At 45.3% G+C, this 21,464-nt stretch overlaps 1 protein-coding gene across 1 annotated transcript in view; it reads left to right on the forward strand.

The window, feature by feature from the left end:
- The window catches only part of ANXA4 (annexin A4), a 57,745-nt gene that overhangs the window by 24,463 nt on the left and 11,818 nt on the right, over nt 1-21,464 (forward strand). The window contains exons 4-8 of the mRNA XM_038746681.1: nt 3,078-3,191; nt 5,687-5,777; nt 9,825-9,904; nt 15,042-15,098; nt 17,028-17,121. Coding sequence (XP_038602609.1) covers nt 3,078-3,191; nt 5,687-5,777; nt 9,825-9,904; nt 15,042-15,098; nt 17,028-17,121 — 436 coding nt within the window. The remainder of the gene's footprint in view (nt 1-3,077; nt 3,192-5,686; nt 5,778-9,824; nt 9,905-15,041; nt 15,099-17,027; nt 17,122-21,464) is intronic.

Here is a 21,464-nt window from a genome sequence, read left to right on the forward strand (position 1 = left end):
TCTGCCCTGACTGCGCCCTCCTCTCCTCTTCTCCCACTCCCTTCTGTGCCGCTCTGACTTGCTCCTTCATTCATCCTCCCTCCTATCAATCAATCAATCAATCAATCAATATCAGTCAATCGTATTTATTGAGCGCTTACTGTGTGCAGAGCACTGGACTAAGCGCTTGGGAAGTACAATTTGGCAACATATAGAGACAGATCATTGCTCTCCCCTGCTTCAAGGCCTTACTGAAGGCCCATCTCCTCCAAGAAGTCTGCCCTGACTGCACCCTCCTCTCCTCTTCTCCCACTCCCTTCTGTGCCTCTCTGACTTGCTCCTTCATTCATCCTCCCTCCTATCAATCAATCAATCAATCAATCAATATCAGTCAATCGTATTTATTGAGCGCTTACTGTGTGCAGAGCACTGGACTAAGCGCTTGGGAAGTACAATTTGGCAACATATAGAGACAGATCATTGCTCTCCCCTGCTTCAAGGCCTTACTGAAGGCCCATCTCCTCCAAGAAGTCTGCCCTGACTGCACCCTCCTCTCCTCTTCTCCCACTCCCTTCTGTGCCTCTCTGACTTGCTCCTTCATTCATCCTCCCGCCTATCAATCAATCAATAAATCGTATTTATTGAGCGCTTACTGTGTGCAGAGCACTGTACTAAGCGCTTGGGAAGTCCAAGTTGGCAACATATAGAGACAGTCCCTACCCAACAGGGGGCTCACAGTCTAAAAGGGGGAGACAGAGAACAAAACCAACCATACTAACAAAATAAAATAAATAGAATAGATAGGTACAATTAAAATAAATAAATAAATAAATAAATAGAGTAATAAATATGTACAAACATATATACATATATAGTGCTATCCTCACAGCACTAATCCCAGCTCCTCCATTTGTCAGCTGTGTGACTCTGGACAAGTCCCTTCACTTCTCTGGGCCTCAGTGACCTCATCTGGAAAAGGGGGATGAAGACTGTGAGCCCCACATGAGACAATCTGATTATCTCATATCTACCCCAGCGCTTAGAACAGTGCTTGGCACATAGTAAGCGCTTAACAAATACCATAATAATAATGATAATGATAATGGCATTTGTTAAATGCTTACTATGCGTGAAGCACTGTTCTAAGCACTGGGGGGGTTACAAGGTGATCAGGTTGTCCCACGTGGGGCTCACAGTCTTCATCCCTATTTTACAGATGAGGGAACTGAGACCCAGAGAAGTGAAGTGACTTGCCCAAAGTCACACAGCTGACAAGCGGTGGAGCTGGGATTAGTGCTGTGAGGATAGGAGGGAAGATGAATGAAGGAGCAAGTCAAGCAGCCTGGCTCAGTGGAAAGTGGAAAGAGCCCGGGCTTTGGAGTCCGAGGTCATGGGTTCAAATCCCAGCTCTGCCAACTGTCAGCTGTGTGACTTTGGGCAAGTCACTTCTCTGGGCCTCAGTTGCCTCATCTGGAAAATGGGGACTAAGTTGTGAGCCCCCCATGGGACAACCTGATCACCTTGTAACCTCCCCAGTGCTTAGAACAGTGCTTTGCACATAGTAAGCGCTTAATAAATGCTATCATCATCATCATCATCATCATCATGACCTCTGGCTCCCAAGCCTGCGCTCTTTCCACTGAGCCACGCTGCTTCGTCATCACAACTGTATATATCTGGATAGTCCTGTCATTTATTTATTTACCTATTCATTTATTTCTGTTAATGTCTGTCTCCCCCTCTAGACTGTGAGCTCATTGTGGGTAGGAATATGTCTATATGTCTGTCTTCTAGACTGTGAGCCCACTGTTGGGCAGGGACTGTCTCTATATGTTGCCAACTTGGACTTCCCAAGCGCTTAGTACAGTGCTCTGCACACAGTAAGCGCTCAGTAAATACGATTGATTGATTGTTGTTCTGTTGTCCTCTCCCAAGAGCTTAGTACAGTGCTTTGCACACAGTAAGCACTTAATAAATACGACAGAATGAATGAATGAGAGTCTTGGGGGAAGACTGACCCTCACTGACCATCCATCTACACACGGGCGTGGGCCTCGGCTTTGGAGGCGGGGGCGGAGGGTGGGGTAGGGAGTGGGGTGAGTTGAGGTGGGGTTCTGGCCGAGGTCACTGGACGCCTCCCCAGGGACCTTCTCCTCCTCCTCCTCCACCTCCTCCTCCTCCCTCTGTCCTGGAAGCTCATCGTGGACAGGGAATGTGTCGGTTACATTGTTCTGTGGTCCACTCCCAACTGCTTAGTACATTGCTCTGCACACAGTAAGCACTCAATAAATACCATTGACTAACTGATTGACTCATCCTCCTCTTCCCCTCCTCACCTCCTCTTTCTCCTCCCCTTCCTCCTCCTGCTCCTCTTCCTCCTCATTCTCCTCCTCTTCTTCCTCTTTTTCCTCCTCTTCCTCCTCCTCTTCCTCTTCTTCCTCCTCCTTCTCCTCTTCCTCCTCCTGCTCCTCTCCCTCCCCTTCCTCCTTCCCTTCCTCCTCCTGATCCTCTCCCTCCCCTTCCTCCTTCCCTTCCTCCTCCTGCTCCTCTCCCTCCCCTTCCTCCTTCCCTTCCTCCTCCTGCTCCTCTCCCTCCACTTCCTTCTTCCCCTCCTCCTCCTCCTCCTCTTCCTCCTCCTGCTCCTCATCCCCTTCCTCCTCCTGTTCTTTCTGCTCCCCTTCCGCCTCTCTTCCTCCTCCTGCTCCACCTCATCCCCCTTCCTTCTCCTCCTTTTAATCCTCCTCCCCCTCCTCTTCTTCTTTTAATCCTCCTCCTCCTCCCCTTCTCCTTCTCTTCCTCCTCCTCCTCCCCTCCCCTTCTCTTCCTCCTCCTCCTCCTCCTCTTCTTCTCTTCTTCCTCCTCCCCTTCTTCTCCTCTTCCTCCTCCTCCACCCCCCCCTCCTTCTCTTCCTCCTCCCCCTCCCCTTCTTCTCTTCTTCCTTCTCCTCCCCCTTTTCTCCTTCTCTTCCTCCTCCCCCTCCCCTTTCCTCCTTCTCATCCTCCTCCTCCTTTTCCTCTCTTCCTCCTCTCCCCCTCCTCTCCTTCATCCTCCCCCTCCTCCTCCTCCTCCTCGTCCCCCTCCTCCCTTTCTTTCGGCAGGATCTGGTGGAGGACCTGAAGTCGGAGCTGGGGGGGAACTTCGAGAAGGTGATCGTGGGCCTGATGACTCCCCAGATCCTTTACGACGTCCTAGAGCTCAGGAGGGCCATGAAGGTACGTCACTTTCCCCACCCCACCCTGTTCCTGACCTGCCCAACGTCCCACAGCAGACGAGTGGCTGAGCCAGGACTAGAACCCGGGTCCGACTCGCTCCCAGGCCCGGGCTCTACCCGCTAGGCCGCACCGCTTCTCCACTCCCAGCTCCGCCACTCGTCAACTGGGTGACCTTGGCCAAGTCACTTCATGTGGCTCAGTGGCAAGAGCCCGGGCTTAAGAGTCAGAGGTCGTGGGTTCTAATCCGGCTCCACCGCTTGTCAGCTGGGTGACTTTGGGCAACTCACTTCACTTCTCTGGGCCTCAGTTGCCTCATCTGTAAAATGGGGATTAAGACCGTGAGCCCCACATGGGACAACCTGATTACCTTGTATCTCCCCCAGCGCTTAGAACAGTGCTTGGCACATAGTAAGTGCTTAACAGATACCATCATTATTATTACTATTATTATTCTCAGTTACCTCACCTGTCAAGGGGAGATTAAAGCCGTGAGCCCCCGTGTGGGACGGAGACTGATGCCTGACATAATTAACTCGTATCTACCCCGATGCTCAGTAGTAAGCACCAAACACCATAAGGAAAAAAGAAAACTGGTGGGCAGGGAATGTGTCTCTTCATTGTTGCATTGTCCTCTCCCAAGAGCTTAGTACAGTACTCTGCAGACAGTAAGTGCTCAATAAATAAGATTAACTGACTGACTCTCTGGGGGCAGGGAATGTGTTTCTTTATTGTTGTATTGAACTCTCCTAAGAGCTTACTACAGTGCTCTGCACACAGTAAGCGCTGAATAAGTAAGATTGACTGACCCTCTGTAAGCTCACTGTGGGCAGGGAATGAGTTTCTTTATTGTTGTATTGGACTCTCCCGAGCATTTAGTCCAGTGCTGTGCACACAGTAAGTGCTCAATAAATACATTTGACTTGACTGACCCTCTGTAAGCTCACTGTGGGCAGGAAATATGTTTCTTCATTGTTGTATTGGACTCTCCCAAGAGCTTAGTCCAGTGCTCTGCACACAGTAAGCGCTCAATAAGTAAGATTGACCCTCTGTAAACTCACTGTGGGCAGGGAATGAGTTTATTGTTGTATTAGACTCTCCCAAGAGCTTAGTCCAGTGCTCTGCACACAGTAAGCACTCAATAAATAAGATTGACTTGACTGACCCTCTGTAAACTCACTGTGGGCAGGGAATGAGTTTCTCTTTTGTTGTGTTGGACTCTCCCAAGAGCTTAGTACAGTGCTCTGCACACAGTAAGTGCACAATAAATAAGATTGACTGGCTGACCCCCTGTAAGCTCACTGTGGGCAGGGAATGAGTTTCTTTTTTGTTGTATTGGACTTTCCGAAGAGCTTAGTACAGTGCTCTGCACACAGTAAGCGCTCAATAAATAAGATTGACTGACTGACCCTCTGTAAACTCACTGTGGGCAGGGAATGAGTTTCTCTTTTGTTGTATTGGACTCTCCCAAGAGCTTAGTACAGTGCTCTGCACACAATAAGTGCACAATAAATAAGATTGACTGGCTGACCCCCTGTAAGCTCACTGTGGGCAGGGAATGCGTTTCTTTTTTGTTGTATTGGACTTTCCAAAGAGCTTAGTAGAGTGCTCTGCACACAGTAAGAGCTCAATAAATAAGATTGACTCACTGACCCTCTGTAAGCTCACTGTGGGCAGGAAATGAGTCTCTTTATTGTTGTATTGGACTCTCCCAAGCTCTGCACACAGTAAGTGCTCAATAAATAAGATTGGCCGACCCTCTGTAAGCTCACTTTGGGCAGGGAATGTGTTTATTGTTGTATTGGACTCTCCCAAAACCTTAGTACAGTGCTGTGCACACAGTAGGCACACAATAAATAAGATTGGCCGACCCTCTGTAAGCTCACTGTGGGCAGGGAATGTGTTTATTGTTGTATTGGACTCTCCCAAGACCTTAGTACAGTGCTGTGCACACAGTAGGCACACAATAAATAAGATTGGCCGACCCTCTGTAAGCTCACTTTGGGCAGGGAATGAGTTTATTGTTGTATTGGACTCTCCCAAGAGCTTAGTCCAGTGCTCTGCACACAGTAAGCACTCAATAAATAAGATTGACTGGCTGACCCTCTGTAAACTCACTGTGGGCAGGGAATGTGTTTCTTTATTGTTATATTGGACTCTCCCAAGAGCTTAGTCCAGTGCTCTGCACACAGTAAGCGTTCAATAAATAAGATTGACTGGCTGACCCTCTGTAAACTCACTGTGGGCAGGGAATGTGATTCTTTATTGTTGTATTGGACTCTCCCAAGAGCTTAGTCCAGTGCTCTGCACACAGTAAGCACTCAATAAATAAGATTGACTGGCTGACCCTCTGTAAACTCACTGTGGGCAGGGAATGTGTTTCTTTAGGATTGGATTGGACTGTCCCAAACATTTAGTCCGGTGCTTCGCACGCAGTAAGCGCTCAATAAATAGGATTGACTGACTGACTGTCCCGATCCCCCTGGGCTGGCGTGTAGGGTGCCGGGACGGACGAGGGCTGCCTGATTGAGATTCTGGCCTCTCGGACCAACGACGAGATTCGCCGCATCGGGGAGAACTACCAACTCCGTACGTAACACTCATTTCCTCTTCTCCCGCTCCCTTCTTTGTCCCCCCTGCACTTGGATTTGCTCCCTTTATTCCCCCCTTCTCTCAGCCCCACAGCACTTACGTCCGTATCACTCGTTTAGAGGAAAGAGGACAGGCTTGGGAGTCAGAGATCGTGGGATCGAATCCCGGCTCTGCCACTTGTCAGCTGTGTGACTTTGGGCAAGTCACTTAACATCTCTGTCTCCCCCTTTTAGACTGTGAGCCCACTGTTGGGTAGGGACTGTCTCTATATGTTGCCAACTTGTACTTCCCAAGCGCTTATTACAGTGCTCTGCACACAGTAAGCGCTCAATAAATATGATTGATTGATTGATTGATCTCTTAACATCCCTTTTTCCTCTCTTCCTCCCCATCCCCCCCGTCCTACCTCCTTCCCCTCCCCACAGCACGTGCATATATTTGTACAGATTTATTACTCTATTTATTTTACTTGCACATGTTTGCTATTCTATTTATTGTGTTAATGATGTGCGTATAGCTATAATTCTATTTATTCTGACGCTTTTGACACCTGTCTACATGTTTTGCTCTGTTGTCTGTCTCCCCGTTCTAGACTGTGAGCCTGTTTTTGGGTAGGGACCGGCACTATATGTTGCCGACTTGTGTTTCCCAAGCGCTTAGTACAGTGCACTGCACACAATAAGTGCTCAATAAATACGATTGAATGAATGAATGAATCTCTGGGCCTCAGTTACCTCATCTGTAAAATGGGGACTAAGACTGTGAGCCCCATGTGGGACTGCCTGATAACCTTGTATCTACTCCAGCTCTTAGAACAGTACTTGGCACGTAGTAAGCACTGAACAAATACCATCACCGTCATTCTAGATTGTGAGCCCACTGTTGGGTAGGGTCCGTCTCTATGTGTTCCCAACTTGTACTTCCCAAGTGCTTAGTCCAGTGCTCTGCACACAGTAAGCGCTCAATCAATACGATTGAATGAATGAATGAATGAATCATCTTTAGGACATCTCCACCTGGATGTCCGCCCGCCACCTAAAGCTCAACATGTCCAAGAGCGAGCTCCTTATCTTCCCTCCCAAACCCGTCCTCTCCCAGACTTTCCCGTCACTGTGGACGGCACGACCATCCTTCCCGTCTCACAAGCCCGCAACCTTGGTGTCATCCTCGACTCCGCTCTCTCGTTCGCCCCACACCTCCTATCTGTCACCAGCACCTGCCAGTCTCAGCTCCACAACATCTCCGAGATCCGCCCTTTCCTCTCCATCCAAACCGCTACCACCTTAGTACAGTCCCTCATCCTCTCCCGACTGGATGATTGCATCGGCCTCCTCTCTGATCTCCCATCCTCCTGTCTCTCCCCGCTTCAGTCTATACTTCACGCCGCTGCCCGGATTATCTTTGTACAGAAACGCTCTGGGCATGTCACTCCCCCCTCCTCAAAAATCTCCAGTGGCTGCCTCTCAACCTTAGTACCAAGCAGAAACTCCTCCCTCTCGGCTTCCAGGCTGTCCATCCATCCCCTGGCCCCCTCCTCCCTCACCTCCCATCTGTCCTTGTCCATCCCAGCCCGCACCCTCCGCTCCTCTGCCGCCGCTCATCTCCTCCCTGGGCCTCGTTCTCGCCCGTCCCGCTGTCGACCCCCGGCCCACATCCTACCTCTGGCCCGGAATGCCCTCCATCCTCACATCTGCCAAACTAGCTCTCTTCCCCTCTTCAAAGCCCTACTGAGAGCTCCCCTCCTCCAGGAGGCCTTCCCAGATTGAACCCCCTTTTCCTCTGCTCCTCCTCCCCTCCCCATCGCCCCGACTTCCTCCCTCTGCCCTACCCCCTTCCCCTCCCCACAGCACTTTGTGTATATTTGTACATATTTATCACTCTATTTTATTAATGATGTGCATTCATTCATTCAATCATATATATTGAACACTTACTATGTGCAGAGCACTGTACTAAGCACTTGGGAAGTACAAATCAGCAACATATAGAGATGGTCCCCATGTTTATGTCTATAATTCTATTTATCTATTTTAATGGTATTGACGCCCGTCTACCTGTTTTGCTTTGTTGCCTGTCTCCCCACTTCTAGACTCTGAGCCCGTTGTTGGGTAGGGACCGTCTCTATCTGTTGCTGAATTGGACTTTCCAAGTGCTTAGTACAGTGCTCTGCCCACAGTAAGCGCTCAGTGAATATGATTGAATGAATGAATCGTCATCATCATTCATTTATAAATGTCCATATCCCTCATTTATTTATTTCTATTAATGTCTGTCCCCCACCCCCTACCCTGGAAGCTCGTTGTGGGTCAGGAATGTGTCCGTTTTTATTGTTATGTGGTGCTCTCCCAAGTGCTTAGCACAGTGCCTTGCTCCTGGTAAGCACTCAATAAATACAACTGATTGATTGATCAATTGATTGATTGAAAAGACGGTCACTCTCCCCGTCTTCAAGGCCTTATTGAAGGCCCATCTCCTCCCAGAGGCCTTCCCAGACTAAGCCCTACTTTTCCTCTTCTCCCACTCCCTTCTGCGTCGCCCTGACTTATTCCCTTTGCTCTTCCCCACTCCCAGCCCCACAGCACTTAGGTCCATATTCATTCAGTCATATTTATTGAGCGCTTACTGTGTGCAGAGCACTGTACTAAGCGCTTGGGAAGTACAAGTTGGCATCGTATAGAGACAGTCCCTACCCAACAGTGGGCTCACAGTCTAAAAGACTGTCCTTTATTTATCTGTCCTTTATTTATTTCTTTTAATGTCTGTCTCCCCCTCTAGACTGTAAGCTTGTTGTGGGCAGGGAACATGCCCGTTTATTGTTAGATTGTCCTCTCCCAAGCACTTAGTCCAGTGCTCTGCACACAGTCCATATAATAATCATGATGGCATTTATTCATTCATTCATTCAATCGTATTTATTGAGCGCTTACTGTGTGCGGAGCACTGGACTAAGCGCTTGGGAAGTACAAGTTGGCAACATATAGAGATGGTCCCTATCCAAAAGCGGGCTCAGTCTAGAAGGGGGAGACAGAGAACAAAACAAAACATATTAACAAAATAAAATAAATAGAATAAATATGTACAAGTAAAATAAGTAAATAAGTAGAGAAATATGTACAAACATATATACATGTGTATAGATGCTGTGGGGAGGGGGAGGAAGGGGACTATTACTGTGTGCCAAGCACTGTTCGAAGCACTGGGGTACATACAAGGTGATCAGGTTGTCCCACGGGGGGCTCACAGTCTTAATCCCCATTTTACAGATGAGGTAACTGAGGCCCAGAGAAGTTAAGTGACTTAACCAAAGTCACCCAGCTGACAATTGGCGGAACCGGGATTTGAACCCATGACCTCTGACTCCAAAGCCTTTGCTATTTCCTCCGAGCCACGCTGCTTCTCATTAGATTAGAACCCAGGTCCTCTGACCCCAGACCCAGGTTCTTTCCCCTAGGCCGCACTTCTCTGGGCCTCAGTTCCCTCATCTGTAAAATGGGGATGAAGACTGTGAGCCCCCCGTGGGACAGGGACCGCGTCAACCTAATTAGCTTGGATCTACCCAAGTGCCCGCCACGAGATGCAGCGTGGTTCAGTGGAAAGAGCCCGGGCTTTGGAGTCAGAGGTCATGGGTTCGAATCCCGGCTCCGCCCGTTGTCAGCTGCGTGACTTTGGGCAAGTCACTTCACTTCTCTGGGCCTCAGTTACCTCATCTGCAAAATGGGGATGAAGACTGTGAGCCCCCAGTGGGACAACCTGATCACTTGTAACTCCCCCAGTGCTTAGAACGGTGCTTTGCACATAGTAAGCGCTTAATAAATGCCACTATTATTGTTAACAAATACCGTCATTATTATCATCATCATCATCATCATCAATCGTATTTATTGAGCGCTTACTATGTGCAGAGCACTGTACTAAGCGCTTGGGAAGTACAAATTGGCAACATATAGAGACAGTCCCTACCCAACAGTGGGCTCATTATTCTCGTGGCCGTGAGAAGGTGTCCTCCCAAGTGTCTGCGGATATCTAATGGTGTCTTCTTCTCAGAGTTCGGGAGGACGTTGGAAGAGGACATCTGCTCGGATACATCTTCGATGTTCCAGAGGGTTCTCGTGTCCCTGTCTACGGTGAGCCAAGATTTCGCTTTATCTCTTTGGACCGTTGGGATGGCAGATGGCTTTGAAAACTCCCATCCCCGCTCCCACACGGGAAAACAATCCGCCGACCGGGAACTTTAATCGCGTCGGCTCACTTTGCTTCTCTGCGCCTCAGTTCCCTCATCTGTAAAATGGGGATTAAGACTGTGAGCCCCACGTGGGACAACGTGCTTACCTTGTATCTACCTCAGTGCTTAGAACAGTGCTTGGCATATATATATATGTTTGTACATATTTATTACTCTATTTATTTTACTTGTACATATCTATTCTATTTATTTTATTTTGTTAATATCATCATCATCATCAATCGTATTTATTGAGCGCTTACTATGTGCCGAGCACTGTACTAAGCGCTTGGGAAGCACAAGTTGGCAACATATAGAGACAGTCCCTACCCAACAGTGGTTTCACAGTCTAAAAAGTTAATATGTTTGGTTTTGTTGTCTGTCTCCCCCTTCTAGACTGTGAGCCCGCTGTTGGGTCGGGACCGTCTCTATATGTTGCCAACTTGGACTTCCCAAGCGCTTAGTACAGTGCTGTGCACACAGTAGGCGCTCGAGAAATATGATTGAATGAATGAATTAATTTATTTTACTTGTGCATATTCATTCTATTTATTTTATTTTGTTGATATGTTTTGTTTTGTCGTCTGCCTCCCCCTTCTAGACTGTGAGCCTGTTGTTGGGCAGGGACCGTCTCTATATGTTGCCAACTTGGACTTCCCAAGCGCTTAGTACAGTGCTGTGCACACAGCAGGCGCTCGAGAAATATGATTGAATGAATGAATGAATTTATTTTACTGGTACATATTCATTCTATTTATTTTATTTTGTTGATATGTTTTGTTTTGTCGTCTGTCTCCCCCTTCTAGACTGTGAGCCCGCTGTTGGGTAGGGACCGTCTCTATATGTAGCCAACTTGGACTTCCCAAGCGCTTAGTACAGTGCTGTGCACACAGCGCTCGAGAAATATGATTGAATGAATTAATTAATTTATTTTACTTGTACATATTCATTCTATTTATTTTATTTTGTTGATATGTTTTGTTTTGTCATCTGTCTCCCCCTTCTAGACTGTGAGCCCGCTGTTGGGTCGGGACCGTCTCTATATGTTGCCAACTTGGACTTCCCAAGCGCTTAGTAGAGTGCTGTGCACACAGTAGGCGCTCAAGAAATATGATTGAATGAATTAATTAATTTATTTTACTTGTACATATTCATTCTATTTATTTTATTTTGTTAATATGTTTTGTTTTGTCGTCTGTCTCCCCCTTCTAGACTGTGAGCCCGCTGTTGGGTCGGGACCGTCTCTATATGTTGCCAACTTGGACTTCCCAAGCGCTTAGTAGAGTGCTGTGCACACAGTAGGCGCTCAAGAAATATGATTGAATGAATTAATTAATTTATTTTACTTGTACATATTCATTCTATTTATTTTATTTTGTTAATATGTTCTGTTTTGTTCTCTGTCTCCCCCTTCTAGACTGTGAGCCAGCTGTTGGGTCAGGACCGTCTCTATATGTTGCCAACTTGGACTTCCCAAGCGCTTAGTACAGTGCTCTGCACACAGCGCTTGAGAAATATGATTGAATGAATTAATTAATTTATTTTACTTGTACATATTCATTCTATTTATTTTATTTTGTTAATATGTTTTGTTTTGTCATCTATCTCCCCCTTCTAGACTGTGAGCCCGCTGTTGGGTCGGGACCGTCTCTATATGTTGCCAACTTGGACTTCCCAAGCGCTTAGTACAGTGCTGTGCACACAGTAGGCGCTCGAGAAATATGATTGAATGAATGAATTAATTTATTTTACTTGTACATATTCATTCTAGAGAATGAATACTACTAATTCATGAATTATGAATAATTAGAATTAATAATGAATAATAATGAATAATAATTATATTATAATGAATAATTATAATGAATAATGAATAATTAATGAATAATGAATAATAATGAATTCATACTAGAGAAGCAGCGTGGCTCAGTGGAAAGAGCCCGGGGTTGGGAGTCAGAGGTCATGGGTTCAAATCCCGGCTCCCCCACATGCCTGCTGTGTGACCTTGGGCAAGTCACTTAACTTCTCTGAGCCTCAGTTACCTCATCTGTAAAATGGGGATTAAGACTGTGAGCCCCACGTGGGACATCGTGATCACCTTGTATCCCCCCCAGCGCTTAGAACAGTGCTTTGCACATAGTAAGCACTTAACAAATGCCATCATTATTATTATTATTATTATATTCTATTTATTTTATTTTGTTGATGTGTTTTGTTTTGTTGTCTGTCTCCCCCTTCTAGAATGTAAGCCCACTGTTGGGTAGGGACCATCTCTATATGTTGCCGACTTGGACTTCCCAAGCGCTTAGTACAGTGCTCTGCACACAGTAAGCGCTCAATAAATATGATTGAATGAATGAATGAATGAATAGTAAGCGCTTAAAAAATACCGTAATTATAGAATTATTATAAGCTCGTTGTGGGCGGGGAACGTGCCTGAGGAATTCTGTTGGATTGTCCTCTTCCAAGGGCTTAGTACCGTGCTCTGCGCAGAAGAAGCGCTCAATAAATACCATTGATTGATTGAAACGGGGAGATGCGAGGGGGCTCGGCCTGCCCCGAGCGCTTGACGTCTCCAGTCAGTCAGGGGTATTTATTGAGCACCTACCGTGTGCAGAGCATTGTGCTGAGTGCTTGGGAGACGGAATGGGTAGACATGTTCCCTGCCCACCACGTGAGCTTGTTGCGTGGCTCAGTGGAAAGAGCACAAGCTTGGGAGTCAGAGGTTGTGGGTTCTAATCCCGGCTCCGTCTCTTGTCAGCTGTGTGACTTTGGGCAAGTCACTTAGCTTCTCTGTGCCTCAGTTACCTCATCTGGAAAACGGGGGTGAAGACTGTGAGCCCCACCTGGGGCAACCTGATCACCTTGTAACCTCCCCAGCGCTTAGAACAGCGCTTCTACTTCCCAAGCGCTTAGTACAGTGCTCTGCACACAGTAAGTGCTCAATAAATACGATTGATTGATTGATTAGAACAGTGCTTTGCACATAGTAAGCGCTTAACAAATGCCATCATTATTACTGTGGGCAGGGAATGTGTCTGTTTGTTATTGTTTCGTCCTCTCCCACGCGCTTAGTACAGTGCTCTGCGCACTGTAAGCACTCAGTAAATGCAATTGAATGAATGAATAAATGAGCTTCCGGCCCAGCGTGGCTCAGTGGAAAGAGCCCGGGCTTGGGAGTCAGAGGTCACGGGTTCAAATTCCGGCTCTGCCGTTTGTCAGCTGTGTGACTTTGTGCAAGTCATTTCACTTCTCACTCCTTCATTTGTACTTCCCAAGCGCTTAGTACAGCGCTCTGCACACAGTAAGCGCTGAATAAATATGATTGATTGATTGATTCTCTGGGCCTCAGTTACCTCATCTGTAAAATGGGGATTAAGATTGAGAGCCCCACATGGGAAAACCCGATCACCTTGTATCCTCCCCAGCGCTTAGAACAGTGCTCTGCACATAGTAAGTGCTTAACAAATACCAGAATTATTATTATTATTAAACGTTGGCCAGAGGGGAGGGGTGGGCGGTGGTGATAGCTCTCTGCCCTTCACCCTTCAATAAATACGATTGATTGATTGATTGATTGATTGATTGATTGATTCACCCACCCTGCAGACCCCTCCCCGGGTCTCCAGGGACCCTCCACCACTCAAACCCAGTGGAAGAGAGGAGCAAAGGGGGGCTCAGGACCACCCATGCTCTCCCCACCTTGGCCCACTTTGCTCGTGTCTTTCGTGGCCTAGTGGAAAGAACATTCATTCATTCAATCATATTTATTGAGCACTTACTGTGCGCAGAGCACTGGACTAAGCGCTTGGGAAAGTCCAGCACAGCAATAAAGAGAGACCATCCCTGCCCACAACGAGCTCACGGTCTAGAGGGAAGCCGACTGACATCACTTCAAATAAGCAGGCGTCAATAGAAATAAATAAAATTGAAATAAAGAAATAAAATGAAAAGATACATTAAGTAAAGCATGGGCTTGCGAGTCATTCCTTCATTTATTCATTCAATCGTATTTATTGAGCGCTTACTGTGTGCAGAGCACTGGACTAAGCGCTTGGGAAGTCCAAGTTGGCAACATCTAGAGAAGGTCCCTACCCAACAACGGGCTCACAGTCTAGAAGGGGGAGTTTTGAAGGGGGAGTCAGAGGTTGTGGGTTCTCCTTGTGAATAATAATAATAATAATAATAACAATAATTATGGTATTTGTTAAATGCTTACCATGTGCCAGACACTGTACTAAGCTCTGGAGGGAATGAGCCTGCTACATTGTTTTCTCCCAAACGCTTAGTCCAGTGCTCTGCTCACAGTAAGCGCTCAATAAATACGATTGAATGACTGAGCAATCCGGGCACTGCCACATGTCTATTATGTGACCTTGGACAAATCACTGTTCTTCTCTGGGCCTCAGCTCCCTCATCTGTAATGTGGCGATTAAGACAGATACCTGTAATTTTATTTATTTTTATTTTTTTGGTATTTGTTAAGCGCCTACTATGTGCCCAGCACTGTTCTAAGCACTGAGATAGATACAAGATGATCGGATTGTCCCACGTGGGGCTCACAGTCTTCATCCCCATTTTCCAGATGAGGGAACTGAGGCCCAGAGAAGCAAAGTGACTTGCCCAAAGTCACACAGCGGCCAAGTGGCGGAGCCGGGATTAGAACCCACGACCGCTGCTTTCCAAGCCCGGGCTCTTTCCAGTGAGCCACGCTGCTTCTCAGCCACGATGTCTGTTTACTTGTATTGATGTGTCCCTCCCCCATCCTAGACTGTGAGCTTGTTGTGGGCAGGGATTGTCTCTATTGCTGCATCGTACTTTCCCAAGCGCTTAGTACGGAGGTCTGCGCACGGTAAGCGCTCAATAAATACGATTGAATGAATGAATGACAGCGAGCCCCCTATGGGACAGGGACAGTGTTCAACCGAATTACCTTCTATCTACCCCAGTGCTTAGAACAATGCTTGGCACATAGTATATAGCAAATACTGCAATTTACCACAATTTTATTTTTCGTTTTCATCTTTTTCCTCCTCCAGGGCAACAGGGACGAGGGGTCCTATCTGAACGATGCTCTGGTCCGCCAGGACGCCCAGGTGGGTTCCTCCTCTTACCCAGCCCTCCCCGTGCATTTCTGTCCCGTATTGGCCCCTAGGATACCATTTCTTCACGGTGGCATCTTCTCGCTCTCTGAATGTAAATTCGCATCGTGTGACATCGAGACACGGTTGGGGAAACAGCATGGCCCCGGGGGAAAGCACTCGGGGCTGGGAACTAGAGGACCCGGGTTCTAATCCCCAGTTCTGCAACTTGCCTGCTGAGTGACCTTGGCCAAGTCACTTCACTTCTTTGAGACTCAGTTCCTCAGCTGTAAAATGGGGATCAAATACCTGTTGTCCCTCCTACTTAGCCTGGGAGTCCCATGTGGGACAGGGAAAGTACCTCACCTCCTAACTTGTATCTACCCTAGTGCTTAGAACAGTGCCTCAGACACAGGAAGTGCTTAACAAATACTATAAGGAGAAGGAAAAGAGGAGGAAGGAGAAGGGGAAGAAGGAAAAAGGGAAGTAGAAGAAAAAGGAGGAAGAGAAGGAAAAGGAGGAGGAGGAGAAGAAAAGAGGAAGAAGAAGAAGGTAAAGGAAGCAGAAGAGAACAAAAAGAAGATAAAGGAGAAAGAGAAGAGGAAGGAGGAGAAGAAGAAAAAGAAGGAAAGGAGAAGAAGAGGAAGAAGGAGAAATAGAAGAAGAAGGAAAAGGAGAAGAAGAGGGAGGAGAAGAGGAAGAAAGAGAAAAGTGGGAAAAGGAGAAGAAGAGGGAGAAGGTAAAGGAAAAGAAGAGGAAGGGGAAGAAGGAAAAGGAGGAGTAGGAAGGGAAGGAAAAGGAGGAGAAGAAGAAAGAAGAAGAGGAGGTAGAAGGAAAAGGAAGCGGAGAAGAACAGAAAGGAGAAGATAAAAGAGAAGAGGAAGAAGGAGAAGAAGGAAAAGAAGGAAAGGAGAAGAAGAGGAAGAAGGAGAAAGAGAAGAAGAAGGAAAAGGAGAAGAGGGAGAAGGAGAAGAGGAGAAAGAAAAGTGGGAAAAGGAGAAGAAGAGGAAGAAGGAAAAGAAGGAGGAGGAGGAAAGGAGAAAGGAAAAGGAGGAGAAGAAGAGAAAGAAGAGGTAGAAGGAAAAGGAAGTGGAGAAGATCAAAAAGAAGAAGATAAAAGAAAGAGAAGAGGAAGAAGGAGAAGAAGAAAAAGAAGGAAAGGAGAAGAAAAGGAAGATGGAGAAAGAGAAGAAGAAGGAAAAGGAGAAGAGGAGGGAGAAGGAGAAGAGGAAGAAAGAGAAAAGTGGGAAAAGGAGAAGAGGGAGATGGAAAAGGAAAAAGAAGAGGAAGGAGAAGAGGAGGAAGAAGGAAAAGGAGAAGAAGAAGAAAGAAGAAGAGGAGGTAGATGGAAAAGGAAGGGGAGAAGAACAAAAAGAAGATAAAAGAGAAAGAGAAGAGGAAGGAGAAGAAAAAGAAGGAAAGGAGAAGAAGAGAAAGAGGGGAAAGAGAAGAAGGAAAAGGAGAAGAAGAGGGAGAAGGAAAAGGAAAAGAAGAGGAAGGAGAAGAGGAAGTAGGAAAAGGAGGAGGAGGAGGAAAGGGGAAAGGAAAAGGAGAAGAAGAAGATAGAAGAAAGATGGAAAAGGAAGTGGAAAAGAACAAAAAGAAGATAAAAGAGAAAGAAGAGGAAGGAGAAGAGGAAGGAAAAGGAAAAGAAGGAGGAGGAGGAGGGGAAGGAGAAGAAGAAAAGGAAGAAGGAAAGGAGAAAGGAAGAAGGAAAAGGAGAAGAAGAGGAAGAGGAGAAAAGAGGGAAAAGGAGAAGAAGAGAGAGAAGGAAAAGAAGAGGAAGAAGGAAAAGAAGGAGGAGAGGAGGAGAAGAAGAAGAAAGATGTCTGTTACCTGGGCAGACGGCGCAAGGAAGAGACATTGTCTGCACCGTCTGGTGGCAGCTAAGGAAGCTTCTTCCCGGCCCCGCTGTAACGTTGGCCTTATCCCGTTTTGTTTCAGGATCTCTATGAGGCCGGGGAGAAGAAGTGGGGAACGGATGAGGTGAAGTTCCTGTCCATCCTCTGCGTCAGGAACCGAAACCATCTCCTGCACGGTGAGACTCCCGGCAGCGTGGCTCAGTGGAAAGAGCACGGCTTTGGAGTCAGAGGTCATGGGTTCAAATGCCGCTCTGCCAATTGTCAGCTGTGTGACTTTGGGAAAGTCACTTAAGTTCTCTGTGCCTCAGTTATCTCATCTGGAAAATGGGGATTAAGACTGTGAGCCCCCCGTGGGACAACCTGATCACCTTGTAACCTCCCCAGCACTTAGAACAGTGCTTTGCACATAGTAAGTGCTTAATAAATGACATTATTATTATTATCTCCTCCCCCTTCCCCTAAGGGGAGTCCCCGAACAGGTTATAAATAATAATAATAATAATAATAATAAATAATAATTATGGTATTTGTTAAGCACTTATTGTGTGCCGGGCACTGTACTAAGCGCTGGGATGGATACAAACAAATCCAGTTAGGCACAGTCCCTGTCCTCTCATTCATTCAGTTCATTCAATTGTATTTATTGAGCGCTTACTGTTTGCAGAGCACTGTACGAAGCGCTTGGGAAGTACAAATCGGCAGCATACAGAGACGGTCCCTACCCGACAACGGGCTCACAGTCTAGAAAGGGGAGACAGACAACCGAACAAAACAAGTAGACAGGCGTCAATACCATCAGAGTAAATAGAATTATAGCTATAGACACATCCTTAATAAAATGGAGTAATAAATATGTACAAATAAAATAAATAGAGTAATAAATACGAACAAAACAAGTAGACAGGCATCAATACCATCAGAATAAATAGATTTATAGCTATAGACACATCCTTAATAAAATGGAGTAATAAATATGTACAAATAAAATAAATAGAGTAATAAATACGAACAAAACAAGTAGACAGGCATCAATACCGTCAGAATAAATAGAATTATAGCTATAGACACATCCTTAATAAAATAGAGCAATAAATATGTACAAATATATACGAGTGCTGTGGGGAAGGGGGGTGATGGGGAGGTGAGGAAGAGGAGAGGAAAATTGGGGGGCTCGGTCTGGGAAGGCCTCCCAAACTATGGACCCTCTATGGTTTAGAGGGATTCGCCCTTATGTACCTGCTGGTTTGTAGCACACAGAGTAACTCTTTGTACAGAATTTTGACGGTTGTATGCCATTTTCCAGCCCTGCCATAAAACAACGAGTCTTGATAGCAACACCTAAAAAGAAATTCCAAGGGTTCATTCAGTTCATTCAGTTGTATTTATTGAGCGCTTACTGTTTGCAGAGCACTGTACCAAGCGCTTGGGAAGTACAAATCGGCAGCATACATCGAGGGTCCCTACCTGACAACGGGCTCACAATCAATCAATCAATCAATCAATCAATCGTATTTATTAAGCGCTTACTGTGTGCAGAGCACTGTACTAAGTGCTTGGGAAGTACAAGTTGGCAACATATAGAGACAGTCCCTACCCAACAGTGGGCTCACAGTCTAGAAAGGGGAGACAGATAACCCAACAAAACAAGTAGACAGGCGTCAATACCGTCAGAATAAATAGAATTATAGCTATAGACACATCCTTAATAAAATAGAGAAATAAATATGTACAAATAAAATAAATAGAGTAATAAATACAAACAAAACAAGTAGACAGGCGTCAATACCGTCAGAATAAATAGAATTATAGCTACAGACACATCCTTAATAAAATAGAGTAATAAATATGTACAAATAAAATAGAGTAATAAATCCGAACAAAACAAGTAGACAGGCGTCAATACCGTCAGAATAAATAGAATTATAGCTATAGACACATCCTTAATAAAATAGAGTAATAAATATGTGCAAATAAAATAGAGTAATAAATACGAACAAAACAAGTAGACAGGCGACAATACCATCAGAATAAATAGAATTATAGCTATAGACACATCCTTAATAAAATAGAGTAATAAATATGTACAAATAAAATAGAGTAATAAATCCGAACAAAACAAGTAGACAGGCGTCAATACCGTCAGAATAAATAGAATTATAGCTATAGACACGTCCTTAATAAAGTAGAGTAATAAATATGTACAAATAAAATAGATAGAGTAATAAATATGGACAAATATATAAGAGTGCTGTGGGGAAGGGGGGCAATGGGGAGGAGAGGAAGAGGAGAGGAAAATTGGGGGGCTCGGCCTGGGAAGGGCTCCCAGACTATGGACCGTCTATGGTTTAGAGGGATTCGCCCTTATGTACCTGCTCGTTTGTAGCACACGGAATAACTCTTTGTACAGAATTTTGACGGTTGTATGCCATTTTCCAGCCCTGCCATAAAACAACGAGTCTTGATAGCAACACCTAAAAAGAAATTCCAAGGGTAGAACTTGTCAGGGAACTAGACTTTTAAAGCCCAGCAAATCCTGCAAACAGAACTTCCGCAATACTACATAGCCGAAGTAGAATCGTATCATTAAACCTGGCTTTATTATCAAAACTGCAGAAAGATGAACTGAAACCTGCTTCCAAAAGAATGGCCATTTCATTCATCCATTCATTCAATCATATTTATTGAGCGCTTACTCTGTGCAGAGCACTGGACTAAGCGCTTGGGAAGTACAAGTTGGCAACATATAGAGATGGTCCCTACCCAACGACGGGCTCACGGTCTAGATGGGGGAGACAGACAACAAAAGAAAATGTGGACAGGTGTCAATCAATCAGTCAATCGTATTTATTGAGCGCTTACTGTGTGCAGAGCACTGTACTAAGCGCTTGGGAAGTTCAAGCTGGCAACATATAGAGACGGTCCCTACCCAACAGTCTAGAAGGGGGAGACAGAGAACAAAACCAAACATATTAACAAAATAAAATCAATAGAATAGATATGTACAAGTAAAATAAATAAATAGAGTAATAAATATGTACAAACAAATATCCATATATACAGGTGCTGTGGGGAAGGGAAGGAGGTAAGACGGGGGGGATGGAGAGGGGGGCGAGGGGGAGAGGAAGGAGGAAGTGAAGTCGAATGACCCCCTTGTAACCTCCCCAGCGCTTAGAACAGTGCTTTGCACATAGTAAACGCTTATCAAACACCATTATTATTATTATTATTATTAGAACAAATAGAATTAAAGCTAGATGCACATCATTAACAAAATTAATAGAATATTAACTAGTCCTAAGGCTTGATTTATCTGTTGCGCAAATAGAGCTTTCTGGAATTTCGTCATCATCATCATCAATCGTATTTATTGAGCTCTTACTATGTGCAGAGCACTGTACTAAGCGCTTGGGAAGTACAAATTGGCAACATACAGAGACAGTCCCTACCCAACAGTGGGCTCACAGTCTGAAAGGGGGAGCCAGAGAACAAAACCAAACATACTAACAAAATAAAATAAATAGAATAGATATGTACAAGTAAAATAAATAAATAAATAAATAGAGTAATAAATATGTACAAACATATATACATATATGCAGCTGCTGTGGGGAAGGGAAGGAGGTAAGATGGGGGGATGGAGAGGGGGATGAGGGGGAGAGGAAGGAGGAAGTGAAGTTGAATGATCACCTTGTAACCTCCCCATCATCATCAATCGTATGTATTGAGCGCTTACTATGTGCAGAGCACTGTACTAAGCGCTTGGGAAGTACAAATTGGCGCTTGGGAAGTACAAATTGGTACAATTGGTACAAATTGGTCCTCAGTGCTTAGATCAGTGCTTTGCACATAGTAAGCGCTTATCAAACGCCATTATTATTATTATTATTATTATTAGATCAAATAGAATTAAAGCTAGATGCACATCATTAACAAAATTAATAGACTATTAACTAGTCCTAAGGCTTGATTTATCTGTTGCGCAAATAGAGCTTTCTGGAATTTCTAGAAGCATTCAGAATAACTTCATGTACATTTTTCTCTTTGTGTTGTAGAAATCCCTTAATTTTCCACCATGACTGACTAAACTCGTTACCATATGTACTCCCTTTAACAGATGTTCCTCTCAGCGTTTCTTTTATGTGCCGGAAAGAGTGAGCTAGAATGCTGAAAAAATAGCTTCCAACCTTCTCACAAGAATTGCCAAATTAGGAACACCGACTATTTAAATGAAGCAGTAAATGGTTTTTATTTCTCCGCACTAAAAAGTCAGGAAATGTAATCTAAAGCAGTAAAGAAAGCTGGTATATTTCAGTGTGAAACGGGAACAAGGTCACACCATTTATACATTTTAGAACGCAGATTCTACTTGAAGGTGGGCAAAGTACATTCTTAGTCCAAATTTCATAAAATTATCTGAGCAACAAAAGTTTGAATGCCAATGGAGAAGTAACGTGGCTCAGTGGAAAGAGCCCGGGCTTTGGAGTCAGAGGTCATGGGTTCAAATCCTGCATCCGCCACT

The sequence above is a fragment of the Tachyglossus aculeatus genome, chromosome 5 (genome assembly GCF_015852505.1).
Source record: "Tachyglossus aculeatus isolate mTacAcu1 chromosome 5, mTacAcu1.pri, whole genome shotgun sequence".
NCBI classification, from domain to species: Eukaryota; Metazoa; Chordata; class Mammalia; order Monotremata; family Tachyglossidae; genus Tachyglossus; species Tachyglossus aculeatus.